At 44.0% G+C, this 21,799-nt stretch overlaps 1 protein-coding gene across 1 annotated transcript in view; it reads left to right on the plus strand.

Moving 5' to 3' along the window:
* Gli3 (GLI family zinc finger 3) overlaps positions 1 to 21,799 on the plus strand; it is a 247,758-nt gene that overhangs the window by 61,942 nt on the left and 164,017 nt on the right. The window contains exon 2 of the mRNA XM_038334619.1: positions 6,349 to 6,591. Coding sequence (XP_038190547.1) covers positions 6,349 to 6,591 — 243 coding nt within the window. The remainder of the gene's footprint in view (positions 1 to 6,348; positions 6,592 to 21,799) is intronic.

A 21,799-nucleotide genomic window follows, 5' to 3' on the forward strand; every position in this document is an offset into this window, starting at 1 on the left:
CCTTTCCTGAGACCTCCTGGTTGATGAAAGGAGGAAGGGAGAGCTACCTATCAGCTTGAGGGGAGGCTGTCACTTGAATTTCCCCAATGCTTCAAATCCCGCTGTAACCCTCTCCAGTTTGCCGGCCTGCCAGCATGGTTTAAAGGTTGCAGACAAAGCAAGGGCTCCCTCTTGATCCATCTGGGCCCCTCCCTCTGTCATCCGTCATTGTCAATGGGAGATGTATGTGTAGCAGCACAAGGGCAATGTCTGACCTCAAGGGTATTGGCAATGTTCTTAGAGAAGGCATTGTTTGCTCAGCCTCTTTGGAAGCAGTGCTCCAGGCGTTCCTGAGCCCCTGGCTAGGGCATGACAGCAGTTTGCCCGGAGAGGGAATCTTCTGGCATTAAAACTCCAGCAACTGTACTCCCCCTACCTGGCTTAAGCCTGCTCTACTTTTGAATATGCCCTGATCTTCTCGTTTTCATTTCTGCTGTCTCTTTGGTCCAAGTCCTATGGGGGATTCTGAGAAGGGGAGGCGAGGACTTGGGTTCTACCAGGTTTATTCAAAGAACACCGACATGTAAATAATGAAAGAAGGGAGCTGATACGATGCCACAAATGCATGGCAAAAATGCAGGAAAAAATGAAATAATGCTCCTTTCAAACACAGGGAGGCAGTTGCCTGAGAGGGAGGAGTAAAGGGTGGGAGGGCGGGACCCCCAGTGCCTGGAGTAACACAGAGAAGCCACTGGTTGCACCTGCTTACCCAGGAACAGATGAGCCACGCTGCCTCGAGGTCTGTGGGTGCCCTCAGCCCTGTTGGGGTGGCACATGTGCAGGTATGGCACACTACCCCAGTGCCTGAACATAAATGTGTCAGTTGGCTCCCTCTCAGTGTTCCCAGGAAAGAACTGACGGTGACAAAATGTGAATGGAGAGTGTCTGAGTTTTGTGAATTCCTCTCACAACATGAAAACATTTTCCCCATAAATATTGGGGTTGAGGTGTACCTCCAAGTATCATTCCGAAATCCTAAGAGTCTCTCTCTTGTTAACAGGACTGTGTAGGCTCAGTGAGGAGTGGCTAGCTAGGATGGATTCCTGATCGCTTACTGCCCGGGACCTGGGGTTTCCATCTGGACTCTGGGCCTCATACCTTCTCTCCCCTCCATATGGGATGGAGAGTCTGGAGTGATCAGATGAGATGACATGAGGGATGGCAGTGGAGGATTATTTATTTCCCCGGAGGAGAGGTGCTTTCTGGCCAGCGATCACCGGTACTCACGTTCATATTGTAGAGCCGCGGCTTGTGTTTTAACTCATTCAGAGATAAGTCCATCATTCAGCATCAAAAGTGGGGGGCACCGGAGACTCAGATCCCGAACACGGCAGTGTTCTTTTCTGGTGAAAATCCCATTTGGCCTGAAATCTGAGTACCCAGTCTTTTCCTTCCTGCCCCTAACATTTTGGTGCCTTTCTCCACCCTCCACCCGCCCATCTTTTTGGCTTACTACAACCTGAGTGCTCCTTTTTCTGGGAAAGCCTGATATTCTGACTTCAGTTTTATAATTTAATGATAGAGAGTTTCCTTAGTAAACCAAATTTAGAATCCTAGAATGCTTATCTTATATCCAGACCTTGAACATAAAAGGCATTTTATACCCACAATTGTTCATTTAATGAGCAATTGCGGAGTGCAGGCCGGTTAAGGGATTGAGCTATATGCACTATTATTGCAAGAAGTATTCCGAAATACCAGAAATAGGACGTAAGCTCTGATCAGGGAGACTGCGAGCACAATTACCTTCTTTTCAAATCCTTCTGTGACACTGCGGGAGGAAAAAGGACTTTGAAACTTGAAAGGAAAGAGCTTGCTTTCAACCTCAAAAGCTAGGAGGAAAGGGCTCTGAAATTTGCTCAGAATTCCCAATTCACCATTAGCCTGTTTCTTCCTTTAGCCTCAAGGCATTCTCCGCTTTTTGAAAAGATGTTAAGAAATTCAGTCACAATAGAGAGCCTAGTTTTGAACACGTTTCACTCGGTCCATTGAGGTCTGGGCTCCAGCCTTTGTGTGGGGTGAATTGAGCTGAGCGGCTAGCTGGTTTGGAGAGAGGTGAATGAGGAGTCGCTGTGCAGTCGCAAATTCTGGCAAAGAAAAAAAACTCACCCCTTCTTTTGTTTTGTAATGCACATTCCTGTACAATCCTGCCAGTGGCAATATGTGGAGTCCAGACTGTCCCTAAGTCAATATGGAGTACTTGGTTTATAGCAACTCTTGTTAAGTTTGTCTTGTAATTGAAGCTGCTGTTGACCTTGCTTGGGGACCATTTGTAAAACCGTTTATTTAGCATAAACTGAAATAATAAACCCTCCTTCTCTGGGGCTGATTGTGATAGGGTGACATTAGTTTGATTTAATGATTACCCGCCTGACCCTTCTGCTGGAGAGGGAGGCTTGAATAGGGAGAGTTCACTTCCAAGCACTTGCAAAGAATACTAATGAGCTTGTTAAATTTAGCATGGCTCCAACCACTTTTAATTCCTCTAATGGGAGCCTCACTGCCTGCAAGAGGGAGAGGGAGAGGCAAGAAAGGCCAAGAGATGCTGAGAATGTTCCTAGAGGGTCGGCTCAGTTAGAGAAGCTCACCAAGAAGTTTATAGAAAGTAGCTAGCCAGAGCCCAGGGACTGAGTTGTAAGTATCATGTGCTTGTTTTATTCCCCCCCCCCCCCACAACGTGTCTTTTATAGCTTGGGGGCAAGAGAGGAGTAATGGCATTAAAATAAGTTTTCAACAACAGCAAAATGGGTGTTAATGGAGAAAAGAGCAAGCAGGTGTTCTTTGGGCTCCTCAGCAGCCAATTTTGTCATGAATGGAGGTGTCCCGCCTAAAGATGCCTAGTGGAGTTTCGTTTTTGCATAGAAAAACTTGCGTGAAGCATGTCTTACATCCCAGGGGAAAAAGACCTTGTCTCCTGTGTTCCAGGAGTTTGTGATGTGTCTGAGTCCTCTTTCACAGAGCTGGGGTGCTTTCTCCAGACCTTCATGATAGTTGCCCTACATAGTGTTTGCAACGAGGTCGTTTTTGCTCTTTCTCAGTTTCTATCATTAAGTTCTGACTCCATGTTGGTTGCTTTTGGAGGCCTTTGTAAAATCTGGGGCGGTTTCTAAGACAGTGTCCTTTGGGCAGCTCTGTCTTTGGGCGTGGATTCATGCAGATTTGTCTGCCTGAGCACAGATGGCAGGAAGAAGGAGGTTCAAAGTGGGATTGTCATGGCAGTGTTTGAAATGTTTTTTTTTCCTGAATGTTTTGAGAGAATCACATGTTTCGCTATGAACCCCATGCTTGGAGCTTTTCAGCAGGGAAGCTCAAACAGTTGCTTGTGTTTGGCTGTTAAAGTCCATTGGCAGATGCTCTTGGAGCCGTGGGCTGTTTGCTTACATTTTTACTGCTGGCTCCTGCTTGTTGCCATGGTGGACAGCATGTTTCTGTCAATAATTTGGCCTAGTGTAGCTTGTCTGTACTGACTCTCAAACTTTATTGAACACCTCGCCTCGGCTGAATGAGATGAGACAGCTTTCGTCTTTTGGCATGCAGAAGTGGTTGCTAAATTTATAAGAGCAGGCGGGAATATTGCTTGGGAGTTGTGCTCTCCTTGTATACGTCATGCTCTCAAGTCTCTTGGCTGTTGTGTTTGGGAGCGTGTGTATTGTCAAGTTTTCATCTGAATGCTCGTCAAAAGCAACTCAACACGGGAGGTAAATTCATGAAGTTTGTGTCTTCTGGCATGGGGGTGGGGCCAGTGGGTTGTTGAGTAAAAAGGTCACAGCGCCAACTGTGTAATAAAAGTTAAGGTTCCACCATGAAAGTTCCTATATTAAAAACATTCTTGCCTGCATTTAGCTTTATGGAGAGAATGCCTTCATTTTTTTTTTCTGTATTAACTATTTGAGCTTGTATAACCTCCTCACACATGTTGGGATACTTCTCATTAGCAAAGTCACTACGCTAAGAGGCAGCCCATTTTTCTTGGCCTTCCTTCTTTCTGTAGGCTGAAGGGGCCTGACAGTGAGGGGGAGCTGATCAGCCATGCTGACTGTCCAGTTGTCGGTGAAGTTGTCTTCACCTGCTCATTGTAGATGCACACGTCGCCACAGAGCCAGAGTTGACTGTAGGGATGCAGTTTTAAGGGGGAAAAAGTTCATTTCTTTTGGGAAGATTAAGTGGAGGAGCCTCTGTTTTAAACCTGAACCCCTATTTTAAGCCTGGGACAAATCGTAAGAATTTGCTTACTTACTTTTTCCCCAGAGAATGCTAATTATGTGTCATAGTCTCTCTGTGGAAGATTTTTTGTTTGTTTGTTTGTTTTTTCCCCTTGTTTTACAGAATGTACCCCCCCCCACTGCTCCAAGTTAACTTTACTTGAAATTTTAAACACAGTTTTTTTTGTTTGTTTGTTTGTTTTTTTTTTACAGAGCACAAATGAGTGGAAACTATGACTTGGTCTATTTGAAGGTTGTAGGAATTTTTACAAAACTGTTATTTTCAGTGTTTTTGACGCTCATCAGCTTTTGCATAACCCCAAAGTCCTTTCTGTAGCCTGAAATCTCACTGCTAATGAATCTCCAGGGAAGACAATTGCCTGTGTGTATTAACAGGGAGAAGAAAAATGAAGGCTCTTACTTGCTTGTTTTTTGGTAGTTTGTCTTAAATTTGCCAGTAGCATGATTTGAATTACTTTTGCAAAGAACAATGTGAAAATCTGGCATTATTTCATTTTTTTGTGGGCTTTAATTGTTATTTGATAGATTAAACCTGTGTTTTACCCTTTAATTCTGAGGTTTCAGGTGAGGATCTGCACAAAACAATACTAAAATAATATTTCACAGTTGCTTTGTAGTGGTCAGCAGATTCACTGTAAGGACTCCAGCATACCTCATCATGTTTTGCAAAGCATTTGGGGTAAAATAATTCAATGTTTGTTTTCAAGCTTTCCACACATATAGGCAGGAACACTAAAGTTGGTGTTGGCATCTCAGCTTGTAGTAATATTTAGTATGTACAGCTCCGCTTTCCTCCAAAGTGAACAAAGAAAAATGCTCACGTGTTAGAAATTAGCAGTGTTCCTGGTTTGGGGACACTAAGGCAGTTGCACCTACTTATGATTTCTTTGAAGGGAAGTTTGCATATTTAGATATGTTCAGTCTGTCTGAGATGTTCAGCAATGTAATTGCTTATACCTAGAGTTTCAATTTTTTTTTTTTTTTTTTTTTTTTACTAAGGATAAGGACTACACAAGTTTTTGAGTTAGCTGTTTAAGCAGTACCCATACAGCTGTGTTTTGGTGAGCTTTTTCTGCTAGAACAGCAACTGCTGGTTACATGCAGTTTGATTAAGGTGTGAAGCTTACTGGGTGTGATTCTAACAGGCAGATGAATCCACCTGCTGTGGGTTCAGATAGCAAGATGGCTGAAGTTTATGCACGAGGTCTAGCAAAGTTCATACAGTCACAGAGAATGGTGGTGGAGAAATGGTAAGTTCTAGTAGGCTGGCAGGAGCTCAAGTGTTCCGGATCTGGAGATAAACTTGGAGATAAACTGTGTGTGGGATTTTATCCTTCTGATTTTAGGCGTTGGAGTCACATCAGAACATGACTGGGAGCGTCATGTTTCCTCCTTAGCTACACAGCCATGTTACACCTGAACCTTCTGCCTCACTGAGGTTTTTCTCTTGGTCCCCAGCTTTGATCTGTGGACAGCCTGTCTTAAGCTCTGTTCTTTTCCTGATGGACACCTTTGCCCCTGTCTCTAGGGGGCTTTCAGTTTCTTTTCTGACCTTGTTAAATTTCTTGGTGGGTTACAAATCTGCGTTGGAGAAGATGAAACCCTCGATATTTCTTGGATGGCTTTCTAATGGCTCACCTTCCGAGAAACGAAGGCCCAGCATTTCTTGAGCCACCCAGAGCTCCACTGGGCAGCTGGACCTCTCAGTATCCCAAAGGTCTTGTTTGCTTAGGCAGGCAGAGCAAAGCTGGACATCCATGACAAGAGGTTGGCAAAACTTTGTCTCTCTTGTGAGACCTGCAGGGTATTGTTGTGTTTGGAGGAGAATCTCCATTGCATTGTCTTCCTCAAGCTACTTTGCACCCCAGGCTTCCTTCCTTCTTTATTCATCCGTGTGTAACATGGGCCATCATTCAGAGACAGCTTTGCTCTGCAAATATCCTACCACAGGTGTGTCGTTTACAAAGTAGCCATGAAGGACAAAGGCTTCTTTCCAACAGAGAGGCAGGGAGAACTATATTGATGACTTTTTTTTATTGCTCCTTAAAGTAGATTCTAAAGTCTTTCATTTTCCTTCTCTCTATAGAGGATGAAAGTCCTGGACAGATCTATCACCGAGAGAGAAGAAATGCAATCGCTATGCAGCCTCAGAATGTGCAGGGGCTCAGCAAAATCAGTGAGGAGCCCTCAACGTCTAGTGATGAGAGGGCCTCATTGATCAAGAAGGAGATCCATGGATCCCTACCACATCTGGCAGAGCCCTCACTCCCTTATCGCGGGACTGTGTTTGCCATGGACCCTCGCAATGGTTACATGGAGCCTCACTACCGTAAGTGCTTCTGGACAATTAGCACTTGTTCTGGAGAGACATGGGTGGGGTGTGTGTGGGGAATGTGTGGTGGGTGTGGTGTGTATGCCTGCATGCATGTGCTGTATGACTTATTGACTCTTCCATTTATAAAAATGTTTAATTTTATGTTTTTTCTACTTCTGTTTCTTATCCATTCTTCTCAGAGAGTGACATTTCCTTATAGTCTAAGTACTTTTAGGTTTTTCAGTGTGTGTGGGTTCAGGAAGATGGTTTTGTCAAGAATCCACGTAGAGATTTGCTAGGGTTTGAACCAGATATACTCTATCTGTTCAGGGTTAATGGGATACTATTAAAGTAGCTGTATTAAAAGCCTTTGATGGCAGTTCTTTCTCATGTTTCATGTTTTTGCTATTCCCATGCTTAATGATTTGTTAAAACAAATTAATTTTAACAATTCAGTGCTAAATTTGTTACTATGAATGTCTGCAGTGAGCCCTACTCTCTTTACAAGCCTGCCCAAGACACCGGAAGTTACCTTTCTAGTCCTAACAGAATCAAAGAAATTGAACAGGACTCTGATCATAATTATAGGCTAGATCTTTGCAAAGGCAGACTATACGGTAAATACATACGGCCTGGGTTTCCTTTAGGCCTGTTTCTGGTTTAGGAATATAATTTGGCTCCGGAGTAATGAAAGTCATGTTGAGGTGGCAAAGCTGGAAGCTCCTGATTACAGATTTATCGCCTTGCCAGGATATAGTTGCCATTTAACCTTCCTGGCTCCAATTCCAGATGATCCATTGAGCTCCAGAGAGGGAGACTGGTTTGTGTTTCCCTTTTCCCACATCATTCAGAAATTTTAGTGTTTAAGGCAAAAGGTCATTAGCCAGATGACTGATTAGTGAGGACAGCTGATTAGAGCATGTTATTTTGCTCAAGAAAGTGCCCAGGATAAAAGCTAATTTCATTCCTTCATTAGTTAGCTGGAAGCAAAGGGGAACGCTCACTCATCAGATCAAAGGGTCTTGCAGCAACCTTAAGTCCCATCAACCGCTTTCCCCACCAGAGTATATTGTTGGAAGAAATGGGGGAAGCAATACTTTTTAAGTGGAAAGGGCCTTTTTAAAAAAAATTTTTTTAGAAGTGTGAAAAAATGGTTGTTTGGATTTGCCCCTACCCCCACCCCTTTAGCTTTTAAAAAAGTTAAGTGCTTTCTCTTAAAAAAAAAATGCTTATTGGTCCCATTCCTGAAAGGGTGTCTGTAGATGGAGAAATAAGGACGGAAGTGTTTGGATAGCTATATTTCCTTCCCCCCTTAGGGCTTACTTCGTTTTGTTTTTTTCCCTGACTTTCAGGAATGAAGCTAAAAAATAATGTTGATAGGATTTCTTTTTCTCTGATCCCATTTTAAAGTGTCTTTCATCGTGTTTTTATTTGTGGTCTCTTGAATATTATTCATGCAGACACCACTGGGGATTTCTATATTCTCCCCACCTGTGTTTATAGCTCCTCATAGTGAGCAGTACACGCACATTCTTTTAAAGATCAAGCGTTGATACCTGCCTACAAGCTCCTTGCAGTGTTTTGTCTTTTTGTGTGAACACAAGCTTTTCCCATCACAGGGATGTTTTGTTTTGTTTTGTTTTTTTCCAGATGCCCACTAATTAGTGAGGTGTTTAATTAGTCCAGACAGCGATGAACTCTTCTTTCTGTTGGTTAATGGTAGAGGAACCGTTAACTTTCTGTCCAGTTTGCAGCTTGTTCTTTGTTTTAACAGTTTCCCATTGAGTCGTCTCCCCATCGTTTGAGGGGCTGGCTTTCTTTTCCACAGGGACTTCTGTACTGGCTCAGTGGGCTGTGTGACCCAGTTCCTGGCTCACCAAAGTAGCATTAGCTAACACTGCCTGGAGAGGTCACAGTAGGTTTTACATTCGTTTATTGTTTTGCTAGTTTGAGGATATAGTACCTATAAGTTGACTCTTCTTGTGATTTCCTGCTCTGTTACATAAAAGAATGTTGAAGTAATGATCTAGGCTCTGATTACATCCACTGTCTATAGCCACATGGCAAAGGAATTCTGAGGTCCTCACCAATGGTTTTCCTGACTTGGGAACATTACATAGTTATGTGCCGGAAGTCTTGAAAACTGCAGATTTGGGTTCAGATGCTAGTGGTTCACTTACTAGCCCTGTGACCTTGAGTCAGTGTGTTGGTTGCCAAGAGTGATTTCCTTGTTCTCAGAGATGTGTGATGTTATGACTGACTGTGCCTTGGGGTTCTTCTGCAATTGTGCCAGTAAAATGGAGTCTTTGCTAAACCCCAGCACATGCTAAGTGCCTCAGAATTGTGAGGCCATGCTGCTCTGCTTCTTTCTTCTACTTCCCCCTCTATTTCTTCTCGTCCTCCATCACCACCACAATTTGGTTGACCCATTCTCCACATCATGCCATTTCTGTGAGGGTGCAGTGTATTTTGTTTGTTGTTTTGTTTTTGTGACCGCTTAGAAAATGAGTGGGCTGTAACCAGGAAGAAAGACCGAGTAGCAAGAGCTATGCCCCATGCCTTCTCCTCAGACTGCCTTTCTCATGGAACCCCAGTTGGCTTTGACTTTTGTCTGTTTCATAAGCAAAGACATTATGAAGCTTTTTACTTTAAGAAGTCCTAAATTTTAAATTTATGGCAAAAAATATTTTATATAATGAGTGAAAATATAGAAAAAGGTGCAGTATTATTAGTTGATATGAAATTATTCAAGACCCTAAACTAAGCTTGCTTTAGATAGGATATGACTTTACTTTTCTAGAACCTTGTTTGGGTATTTAATCTTCTATTTACATCTCAAGTGGTTTTTTAGGTGTTTATGATCAAATATGCATACCTGACATGGATTTAATTACCCAGGCAAAGCTAATGACTAATGGGAGCTAAAGGTAATAAATGTTCTGAGAATTTAAAAAATGTGTTTGAAAGAGGCATTAAGTTTTATTTCGTTTCTGTTTCTTGTGGTTAAAGCCTGTCTCCTTCCTGCAGTACTCTCCAAAGCCAAGTTCATTGTAGACCTTTGCTACACTTTGCAGAAGCATCTCTAGGGCCCATTCCTCTCTTCTGCCTTTGCCAGCTCTGTGAGACAGCTGCATACTAAAGACTCCACCAGTCCAATGTGGCTGACTATGAACACTCAGTAATTCCTTCAATTATCCATGGTTGGAAAATGTAGACTTTTCAAATGCCTAATTTGTGCTTCTATATATACTAACTTTGTATTTCTAAAGTGTGGGTAGGTTTCCTGTAAGACCAGAAAAGGGAAGAAAACAAAACAAAACAAAACATCTTTTTCCCTTCAGAAGGACATATGTAAAAATTTTATTGCATAAGATTTTATTATACTTGGGTAGGTAGTGATGCATCTTCACAAATTGTAGTTTGGCAGAATTCAAAGTATTTTAGATTTTGTGGGTTTGACTTTAAAAACTCGAAAAGGAAAGAAAAAAGAAAGCCAAGGGATAGCGGGCACTTCAAACGTTCTCAACATGTGTTTGGAATAAAATCCACACAGTGGGGTGTGGGGGGGTGTTCTCCCGTGAAGGGTAGCTGTGGATGGGCTGTATATCAGGGCAAGAAAGAAAGCATGCAAGCTGCGTGTCTCACACATGATGTGGTGCCGACAACCTCTTGGCCACAGCACCACTCACGTGTTATAATTTGGGATACCACGAGGGGAGGTAGATTTGGGGACCCTATCTGCTTATCCTGGAGTCAGGCTAAGAGATTCCATCGCTTGCCCAAAGATTGATCAACAACGTTTTTCTCCTCCTGCCCCATCTGTAGGCAGATATTTCAAACCACCATCACCCACTGCTTTCATTTACTGCCATACATTTATTGTTTTATAAACTTGGGAAGGCAGGTGACATAATAGTTCAAGCATGCTCTGTACCCTGACTGACACTTAACTTTTATTCTCTTCCCTTTTACAGGAAACATGTGTTTCACTGTCTTCCTTCTCACCGAGAAGAGTGTAGTTTTGTAGCCGTCCCTATAGGGTTCTGTGTGTGGAGTTTGTTGGACTCATTGAGCATGTCACAGAAGGTCTCAGTTTTGTTAAAGGGGGCAGAAAGATTTCTTCTTTTTGTAAAAGTTCAAGTCTCCTTCATAGTTTTATAGTTGTGCGCTGACTGCCCTCTTCCCCGCCCTGCTCCCCAGCAGTAATTCTTCATGGAAAATATGATGCATTCTTGCATGCAAATGCTTTGATTGAAAACACACCACTGGTATTCTCCCTTCTGCTCCCCAGCTCAAATGACAGAACTATTAGTTGCTAATTAGCAAAACCTGAGGAATTAGCTTAAAGAAAAGAAATGGAATTTTTAATTGGCTTGCATTTATTTTCTGTGGAAAGCTATTGTGCTGAGCCCACTTGTAGGCTTGTGGCTTAAAAAAAGACACACACAAGTATTTTTTCTTACCTGTCTGCCTCTGTGTTAACTGACTTTCCACATGCCTTAGAAACGTATCTTCTGACTGAGGGGGAAGAGGATATGTATTTTACATATTTAATAGGTGCACCTGCTCACAGTCCTTCTACTTTGCAATTGTCATCTTGAGACTGTGGAGACAAAAATGCCCACAAGGCACAAACGAACAGTTTGGTGTTGACCGAATTGCAAAGGTAATGACAGTTCCCTTAGCACACAGTTCCAGCTTTATCCAGATTGTCTCTTCCTCCTTGGAGAACTGCTGATGAACCAACCAATCAGGAGGTTTCATTTCCCTTCTGAATGTTAGATTATTTAAGCAGAGCAAGTGATGCTGGGTCATTCTCTGGGGGCTGTGCTGACTATCTTGCTTCCTAACTGTTAGTCTCGAGGTGCGGGGAGGGGAGGGGGTGGCTGTCAGAATGTCTCTAAACCCTTGCCTAACTTATTTGTGAGCTTAAGACACTTGTCTTTTCTCAAAAGTTCAGTGTTACGATGTGTTTTCCGTACAGCAACTCAGAGGACAAGCAGTGAACCGTTGCTGTAGACTTTTAGAGCATCATCCCACAGATTCCATAGCTTCCTTTGCAAGGTGACTAAAACATTACAGAAGTGGGGATCGTGCTAGCATTCTGGGTTTGACCTTTTCGTAATGAAGGTTGAGATATGGTGAGTGCAAGTAGGAACCAGGTAACTCGAGAAAAGTACGGTAGCATTTGGAGAAAAGTACGGTAGCATTTGGAGAAAAGTCACTTAGTTCTATATGTGGACGTTGAAAACATTTACTCTCAGGCCACACAGATGAAAAAAAGAAAGAGAAGAAGACCTTGTTTCTTGAGAAAATAATTTAGCCGGTGACAAGATGGCCAACCCCTGCTGCACCTCTACTCACATCTCCTTACGTCACTTCCTCTGGCCCTTCACTTGCTGCTTCCTGCCTTTTTCTGTTCATGTGATGGCTTCTCCTAGGCCAGTTAGATAAGACTCCTTTACCATTTTCCAAGATGGCCTTCCCATCCTAGACACTGAAGAGCCATGCAAGTTCCATGTTTAAACACATTATTATTACTTCCTTTGGTTGTCACTGCCCCATAACATAGCCAGATCTCTTTTGGTAACGGTGCGATTAGCTTGAAGTATGCACTTGGCTTTTCTGTCATCCTCCACTCCCCCGATTTCCCTGAAAGGTGTGGGAGGAGGGCCCCCATTCTTCCATCACTGGGGGGCTATTAGGTTGCTCGACCTTGGTCCTGTTCAACGGAGGTTACTCTTTTGGAACTGGAAGAGATGTAGTTGCTTCTCTTGTCATCTTAGGGTTAGTCATTATGTCCCACACAGCCCCCTCTGTGTAAAGGAGGAATATAGTTGCTAGGCTTCACATGAGAGATGAATTGTAGCCCTTTGGAATGAACTGACAGGTCAGTCACGGCAGGGATATGAAAGCTTTTTTAATACTGTGGGACTAGCACAGTAGAGCCGCCTGTCATAGTTGACGTGACACTCGTGTTAGCTGGGACTGCTGGGTATTTTTCCCGAAGCTGAGGGAAACGTAGTGCTTGCTTGCCCTTTTCTTCAGTAACCTCGGTAATTCACGATTTTGGTAATAATGTCCCCAGTGATCCTTGTCCAGTCCGTGTGAAGCTCATGCTAATGAGACCTCACATCACAGCTCCGCTCAGGAGCAAGGATAACGTTTCCTAAAAATGTCACATGATTTTTATTCCCTTCTTAATTTGGCACCCACCCAAATGGCACTATCTTGGGGTTCTTTCCCTCCATGCCCTACTCCCGCCCTCCTGTTTTGCTTTCTTCTGTCTTAGACTGAAGCATGGAAACAGGGACTCCTACCCCTTGCTAGCCAGCTTCTAACAGCTCCCTCTTCCCACTTCTAATGGAGGCAACATTATCCTTGGCCCTCCTCCTTTTTCTTGTATAATTAAAGAATGTTACCTTTGATGTCTCTTGAAAGCCGTGTCTCCTATCCTGCTTTAGCTTTCTTGATCTTGCATCTATAAATTTGTGCTGTGTCCTCACACTTCTTCATGAAAAGACTTGATTTCCTCTCTTTGTGCCTTTTCACAGTTTGAGTTGATACACAGTAACTGATTCGGTCAGTTCCAGTGCTCTGATACAGTCTAGGTTGTTGTAATGTTCTTCAAAAGGATCCTACGTTCTCAGTTATTTAACCTTTTATATTTGGGCCTCTGCTTTGGTTTCCAGTAAATAAATAAGTTGTGCTCACTTTTCCGGAGGCCTCCCTTTTTTCATGGGCCCAGATTTTCCACCAGCCTCTATTTCAGATTAATTTATTCATCTTAGAACAAAGAAAAGAAAAAAAAATCTTATTGATTGATTCAACTGCCCAGCCCTTTGATTTTGTCAGTCATTTGTTAACTGAGCATGTACTTATGAAATAGCCCAAGTGCTACCAAACCCTGAGCAAAATGAGTATGCCCTGCTTCTGTGCAGCCTCAGCTGTGGGCTATGGAGACCAGTAAACAAGAGTCCTGCACAGGAATTGTAAGGAAAGACAGTGTGGTGTTCTCTAGGAATATATGAAAGAGAAAATCTTCATTCTTTACTCCAGAAGGCTGTTTGAAGGTGGTAACAGTCAAGAAATTCTAAGGCTAAGACAGACAGAAAGACAAATCTAGGTCAAGGGCCATTCTCACTGGCCAAGAGGCCAAAGGAAGCCTGATGCCTGGGGAGATAGGGAAACCTTTTTGGACAGAGGGTGGGTTCACAGTGAGAGAGAAAGAGGTAGAGAGATGCTGACAAGCCAATGTCCTCCGGGTCTGTCTGTTCTGTATCCAATCCAAGATGCTCCCAGAGACTTGGTACATGTCTCTTGAGGATTAACAAGCCTCTGGGTAACTATTGCAAATGAAGATGTTCTATGCTTCAGACTTGAATTTACCTCCATTTGTGGAATTGCCTCGTCCTCAGCTCCACCCTGGGCATGCCTTCCCGGACTTCCCTGCCTGGCTGTTCACTGCTTTGGTTGGAGAGCATTTTCTATTTTCATATTAAGACGACATAACGGCAGTTTTTCTTTTCCAGCTGTTGCTCTTGTCTGTACTAGGTGACCCTAATAATCACAGTATCTTGAACCCAAATTACAAATCCCCAAATGTGAAAAACCACGTGGCTGCCACCTTAAAGAACTAAGTATTCTGTACGAAGACTTTTTTTTTTAACCTTCAAAATCTCATTTTTACAATGAGAAAATGCAAACCATTGAAATCATTTTATCGGGAAGCTCTTGAATCCCCACATGTCAGTCAAGCCAGAAAAACTGTGTGAAGACCTTTGTTCCGCTGGAGATGGCGCCAGCAATAACAGGGAGATGAAGCTGGGCAATCCAGTAGCCAAAATGTCAGGGAAAAGAAGAACAAAGACTCACATTAGTGGAATAAGCCTTCAGTCCCCCTGGCCTGAAATAATCTAATGGGAGATGCTGGAACCCTGGAGGAGGAGACACTGGCCTCCCTGTGGGGGTCTCAGACCTAATCAGCACACATTGTCCTGGTCAATGGGAGCCCACTCTAGGGAGCGGGTGTTTACCTTGTCCACTGGGGGGACCCAAATCTACATGCTGATTGTGCTCCGAGTTGAATGTGGAATCAAAGGAGGAGCCTGTTTCCTGGGTAATATAACGAGGAGCAGAGAAGTGTACATAGAGGGGCTGAGAAACAAACAGCCCTCTTCTTTTGACTTGCCTTCTTGGGCTAAGCCTGCTCTCAAATTGGGCAGGATCTCAAGGCTCCTTTCCTTGTTCCTATTTTCCCCCTTTGTAAGGAATGCTCCCAGCCCTGCCCCACCCCCGCCCCATCCTTCAGTTCTCAGGGCCTAGAAGAGAGTTGCATAATATGGTGGTTTTCCTGTGGCCTTATTCCCTACCAGGACTGTGATCCCGCCCAGCTCTGCCACTCCCTCTGAAATCCCTTCAGGCCACAAGGCTTCCTTCCAGGCCCTCCTGTGGATCAGAACTCCTCTGGCTCTAGGCATCAGCAAGTGTCCCTTCTCTTCCTAGACTACTCTTCTAAGCTTTTTGCCACAGGCTTGTTGTAATGCCATCCCCTTCAGGAGGCCTTCTGGACTCTGTGGATTGACCATTTCAACTCTGTATGCAGCTTACTTTTATAATACACCCCTCCCCCCACACAACTAGGAGGTGCAGCTTTATATTGTTCCTTTTGTCATGGATATTTTGGCTGTATTATGTATCTGTCACATTGCTGTAAAACTTCTGACCTAGAGATATAGTTAGTGAACAGTTGGCATCTGGGTACGTTTCTAGGACCCAGACCATCTAGTTCATTATATTGATACGACCTACAATGTAACCAAACAATGTTTAACATTTTCCCTCAATTCAAAAACTTTTTTTTGAGTCTGCTGTGACTGAGACAATGTTGCAAAAGGTTGTTGTTTGCCAAATCGTGTCCTTACTCAAAGCTGGTGAGAGGAGACTCAGACCAAATACCTAGCCAGAGCCCCCAAGAAGGAATAACAAATGGTGTCCTGAGGAGAGCCTGTGGAGAGCTGCTGCTGCTTTTGCTGCAGTTGCTGCTGCGGGTCAGAGGGCGCACACCTTGCTCAGTAACCAGAAACCACAAAGTGGAGGAGCGAAGGGGCAAGTGTCCTGGCCATGGAGTGGGGTGGTCTGGGGGCACTGGCAGAGGAGGTTCAGTGTGACTTGATGTTTGTTTTAGAACTGTTACTCTGGCAGGAGGGGTAGCCCATAGAGGAGCGCTTAGCAGGCTGCTGTAGCCCTACCCACCTAGGAAGCCTCCTGCTTAGGAACTGTGGCCACAGACATGGCCTCTCTCTGTGAAACATTTTATATCACAGCCTCTGCCCTTGAACTTCTAAATTCATGCAGTTTCATGAGATGTTGTCAAGACTTCCCCTTTGATAGATTAGGATATCAAAGCCCAAGTGGGCTGAAGAAGTGGCCTGTTTTTACGAGTCTGAGAAAGGGCTAAACTGAGGTTTGAGCAGAATTTTCTTTACAGCCTGAGGTTCTTCTCACGTGCTTCATAACGGACAGAATTGCAAACCTACGAAAGGGCCAGGCAGGTTTGATGGGCCAGGCTCTGCCACTGAGGGAGTCTTGGGGGAGCACTGTCTTGAGCCCCAGCGCTGGTAGTGCTATGTGTAAGACTTGGGAAGCAAGTGTTCTGAAGTAGGGAGGTATTCTCACTTGTGGCTCTGTGTTACTTAGTCTCATCCCAGTGCCTAGGTGGCTACTTCTGGTCACTTCTCACCCTGACCCAAAGATTTTAATGTATTTTTTCATGTGTTTATCTGTGAGTTTGTGCATGCGAATGTGGTGCCCATGGGAGCCAGGGAGATGATCGGGTTCGCTCGAATTGGAGTGGCAGGCTGTGGTACTGGACACTAAACACAGGTCCTCCTCAGGAAGAGTATGGGTTCTTTACAACGGAGCCATTTCTCTATCCCCATTCTCGCCATTTTTACCTTTGTCCTCAAGTGGGTCTAATGTGGGTGATCATGAGAAATTCCTAGTTAATTAATACTTTCTCAAAGAACGTGAAGTGACATAGAACTTAATTATAGGAAGGCTCTTGTGTCCTCTCTACTCCCATTTAAGAAGGCCTTTGTGTGGAATCACTGGTCTGAAGGCCTCACTACACAGCTCTTTTGGTTTGTATAGAAACACATTTTACCTTGAAGAAACTGAGGGTCACCTAGATCTCATCTCCATCTGCACGTGAGCTCCAGGCCTGGGGGTTGCGGGGAGAGAGGGAGCTCCTGGGTGCATGGGTTCTCTTCTTCTCCTGGTTCTCTTGATGGCACAGTAGCACTTGGGACACAGGCCCTCTCTGCGGATCAGCAATTCTTACTATTTGTACTCCCATTTCTACCGAGCAGTGACTTTATGCACTAGGAACTTGGCTGTATCCACATATGACACAAAATCTGGTGCTCTCTCTACCTTTTCTCTACCCAGAGCCACCAAGAACACAGAGGTCATTGTGGGATGCCCGATCTGACCTTTTCCTTGGCTTTGCACAGGACAGCAACCTCTCCTCACATCCACAGGGGAGAAGGTGTCAGGAGCATGTACCAACTTTAGCCTAAATACTTGATTTTTATTTGGAGGGGTGCAAAGTGGGGCCCACCTCAATGTCCAATGGTCACACTAAGATGAACGGTTCACCGTCTCTTGGCTTTGGCATCGCAGATGCGCTGAGAGGTTCTTAAGCATGATTGAGGGATCAGAGGGACGATTTGTGAGAAAAGACGAAAAAGACAATATAGATGGCAAAGCTAGTGTAGGCTGAAGTCAGACATGGCAACTCTCAGCCAGTCGTAGACGAAACGGATATTAAGGAGGGACAAGACTGACATCAAGACACCGAGTGGCAAATCTGTGGAGCCTACCGAGGAAGCCTCTGGAACCTTGTGCTTACCAGGAACTTAGGGCTGATGTTTGCAGTGAAGGCATCCAGAAGGCATTAGTCCCCACCTGTCTCCAGCTGCATTCCAGGAGTCTTACCTGAGCTAGATCTGGATCTATATAATCCAGATACATGTCATAACAATGCTCCTTCTGTGTCTGGAAAGTAAGACAAGTGAACGTCGAGACTTTTCAGAGTGACTGCGATCCCCAGAGAAACCTTTAACTAGAGAAGTCTAAAAATTATGGAAAATGATTACAAGCCTTTTAGAGAAGGGAGAGGGATGGCTTAGTTTTCTTTCAATCCCCTCCTCCCCCCATTAATTGATCTCTACACTTAGTAAAATAAAAGTATGGCCCGAGCCCTTGATTTTCTGTTTGGGGGAGAGAAAGTTCGAAACGACACATGAAAACAATTAAGTCACATATCGACAAGTTTGAGCTGGTGAGATGAAAGGCAGGGCTCAGGTCTGGGGAGGGTGACTTCTGATTCCAAGGGGGTTTTTACAATAGAGCTTTGGCTCCATGGCAAAATTAAATCCAGTATGAAATTTCCCCTAATTAACATTTCCCTTCTTCCCTCCAAATATCAAATTTATGGACTCTAAGAAATTCGCGTCACAGACATGCCAGTGCCCGCTCTCTTTCTGCTTGATCTGTTCCAGCTGTTATTAACTTTCGTGTCTGACTATCATTAATTTACGAGGAGTTCTGAATGCAGTCTGAACTGTTCCGCTGAATACTAGACATTTGGGGAGAGATTTCACTTGAGTTCATCTTGGTCCTTGCTGGTATTTTGGCATGCACGTTTTGTTGCTCCATAGTAATCCCATCAAGGCCTTCTGTGATGGCATGAACCTTTATCACTGCTGATTCTTTCTGCTCCTTACCTCATTAGTCAAACCTGTACATCCTTTGGATGCCTGGTTGGCACATAGAACCTGCCCCTAAAGTCCAGTAAGGACAGAATTGGTTGGCTTTCTGGGGTTTTTCTCTTCCAGCCTTCCGATTTCCTGGAGTGGAATTTCGCTTCTCAGTTTTGTTTTCTTACCACAGTTACTAGAATTGTGTTTTAGTCTACACATTCGCATGGCTCACAGTAAGAGCAGATGGTTGGGCACAGGCTCTTCGGGTTTGTTCCTCAATACTGGACTTGTTTGCTTGGCTGTTTGATTGCTATTTCCTGTGGGAAGCTGTGTGTCTTTTAGCCTGGAAGCATAGTGGTCGGACTGATGGGCTTCGGAGATGCCCATTCAGGGTGGAGGTAAGTGGTCCCCTTTGACATTTTTCTGTCCCTCTTGGCCAGCTTGTTTTTTTTTTTTTGTCACTTTGACCCGACTAGAGCAACGATTCTCAACCTTTGTAATGATGTGACCCTTTAATACAGTTCCCCAACTATAAAATTATTTCATTGCTACTTCATAACTGTAATGTTGCTGCTGTAATGAATTGTACTGTACATATCTGATGTGGGACCAAAAGGGGTTCGCGACCCACAGGTTGAGAACCACTGAGCTAGAGTCCTCTGAGAGAAGGGAACCTCAACTAAGGACATCTCTCCATAAAACTGAGCTGTAGGCAGGCCCGTAGGACATTTTCTTAATTAAAGATCAGTGTGGGGAGGCTGGAGACATGGCTCAGCAGTTAAGAGCATTGTCTGCTCTTCCAAAGGTCTTGAGTTCAATTCCCAGCAACCACATGGTGGCTCACAACCATCTGTAATGAGATCTGGTGCCCTCTTCTGGCCTGCAGGCATACACACAGACAGAATGTTGTATACATAATAAATATTTTAAAAAAAAAAAGATCAGTGTGGGCAGGTCCAGCTCATTGTGGGCTGTGCCATCCCTGGACTGGTGGTCCTAGGTGCCTCAAGAAAGTGAGCTGAGGAAGCTTTGGCGAGCATGACTGTAAGCAGCATTCCTCCGTGGCCTCTGCATCAGTTTCTGCCTCTAGGTTCCTGCCTTGCGTTGCTCACCTGACTTCCCTCAGTGATTGACTGTTACATGAAAGTGTAAGATAAAGAAAGAAATCCCTTCCTCCCCAAGTTGGTTTTGGTTATGGCATTTTATCCCAGCAATCGTAACTTAACTAAGACTGCTTTCCAGAGGAAGACAGCTTAGGGCTGCACCTCATAACTCCTTTTTGGAATTCTCCTCCAGTAGGGTGTCCTATGTTATCTTTCTTCTAATCTCTCTCTTCGGGCAACAGTACAGCCTCGCTCTTTTGATGCCACGCTCTTGCTAGTAACCTGCAGGTTTTCCCAAGAGGCCATTGCATAACGAGCCACCAGGTGTGTGCGACTCTAAGACATAAATCCTTCTTTTGTTTGTGTTCAGCATTTAAGATCCCGGGTCCAGCCTCCCTCCCACAGAGCTGGGTGATAAAGTAGCGATGACTGGCCCGCATCCTCAGGAGTTGCCCTGAGGAGTGACGATGTGACCATGTGGCGTCAGAGCCCAAGCCAGCCCTGCTGTTCCTGACCCTAGAATGGAGGGGGCTTGATGGCTCTGGATGAGGTCACATGCAGATGGAGAAGCACCGTGCTTGCATTGTCCCACTGAATTTTGGAAGTTAATGAACTTGGCAGCAGAGGTGATGGCTGGCTCCTGGGTACGCCGTGTCCTCACTTGTGAGCTAATTGTATTGAGAACCAAAGGAATATCTTTATTTATCCCGGAGTTCCTAGCTTTGTGTGTATGCCAGTCCCCTTTGCCAGAGAGCCAGGCAGAGAAGCAGAAACAGCCCAAGGATTCAGGTCTTTTTCTTCTTTTCCTTGAAACAGAGTGTGTGTGTGTTTGTGTCCCATTTATGTTTTTAAGTAATTTTTAACTCATTTATTTATTTGTGTGTCAAACGACAACTTGCTGGAGTCCTCTTCCACTGTTGCTTCCTGACTCCACCCACTCTCTTTCTCTATTCGGATTTCCTGCCTGGATTTATTCTGCCCTGACATAGGTCAAAACAGCTGTATTCATCAACCAATAAAGCAGCACATAAACAGAGACATCCCACATCAGGGTATGTCAGTGCTAGTAGTAAATTTGGCTAAGGGAACCTTTGTTCTTCCTGTTCCATTTTGCTCACCCCACTGCTTGTATTTTTTTTAATTGATTATTTAAACCTTTCCACAAAATTATTTCTTTTAGGACTCAATACTGAAGGAAACCTTAAGTGTGTTGAAGTATCCAGGGAGGTTTTTGTACTGGGGTATATTGTAAGCAGAGACTGCTCAGACACAAATCATCACACAGAAACTATATTAATTACAACACTGCGTGGCCAATCGTTTAGGCATATTCCTGGCTAACTCCTATATCTCAAATTAACCTTTTTCTATTAATCTGTATCGCCATGAGACTGTGGCCTACTGGGTAAGATTCTGGTATCCTTCTTCAGTAGCTACATGGCTTCTCCCTGACTCTGCCTACTCTCTTTCTCTGTTCGGATTTCCTGTCTGGCTTTATTCTGCCCTGCTGTAGGTTGAAACAGCTTTATTCATCAACCAATAAAGCAGCGCATATACAGAAAGACATTCCACATCAGGGTATGAGAGTGCTAGTAACAGTGGAGACAATGGTGTGACATAGACTTATCAGGGTGGCGTGAGGGTTGCTTGTGTTTGTCGCTCACTTCGTGCTGAAACATCTTTTAGAACCTCTTCCCAATGTTGACCGAGTTTTCTGGATCCCAACCTCCTAGGTTGGCTCTGTGCATTGATGGAGGATCTAGCAGAGCAATGATAGCTGGTTTTCTGGGAGTCCTTAGGGTGGAAAGAAATCAGGAGGCTGTGGCCTCTAATCCACTTAGGGAGCTGTAAGGTGAATTTACTGTGATTTTTGCCCCCAGGTCCTCTTCCAGAAGAGGAGGTCTGGGTTGGGTGAAAGAGAAGCTTTCTCCTTGTTTGTTTATTTGTGAATTATCTTTCTTTGTCCCTGTGGAAATACTGGGCTCTCTTTACAGAGTGATTTTTTTAAAAAAGCATGTCCCATTTATTGAATGGATTTATCTTTATTTAATTTTGAATTTATTTTGTCTTCATTCACAAGTCTTGTCACTTGATGGATTATTCCAGGATGACGGTGCAGTCTTTTCTCTCCTGGTTCCATTCCTCCCGAATCTCAATAATGTTTCTCACTGTGTACTCTGTTCTCTTTTCTTGGGGTGCTCAGTTGAATGCTGAATACTTCTCTGTTGTCTCTTCAGTCACATTCTCTTTTTCAGTTTCTTTTTTCATTCTGTGTTATGAGACACTTATGTGACTTCATCAAGTGTTTATAATAATTTTTAAATTTTTGCACCCATATTTCTAGCTTTAAGTCAC

This window comes from Arvicola amphibius, chromosome 6 (genome assembly GCF_903992535.2).
Source record: "Arvicola amphibius chromosome 6, mArvAmp1.2, whole genome shotgun sequence".
NCBI classification, from domain to species: domain Eukaryota; kingdom Metazoa; phylum Chordata; class Mammalia; order Rodentia; family Cricetidae; genus Arvicola; species Arvicola amphibius.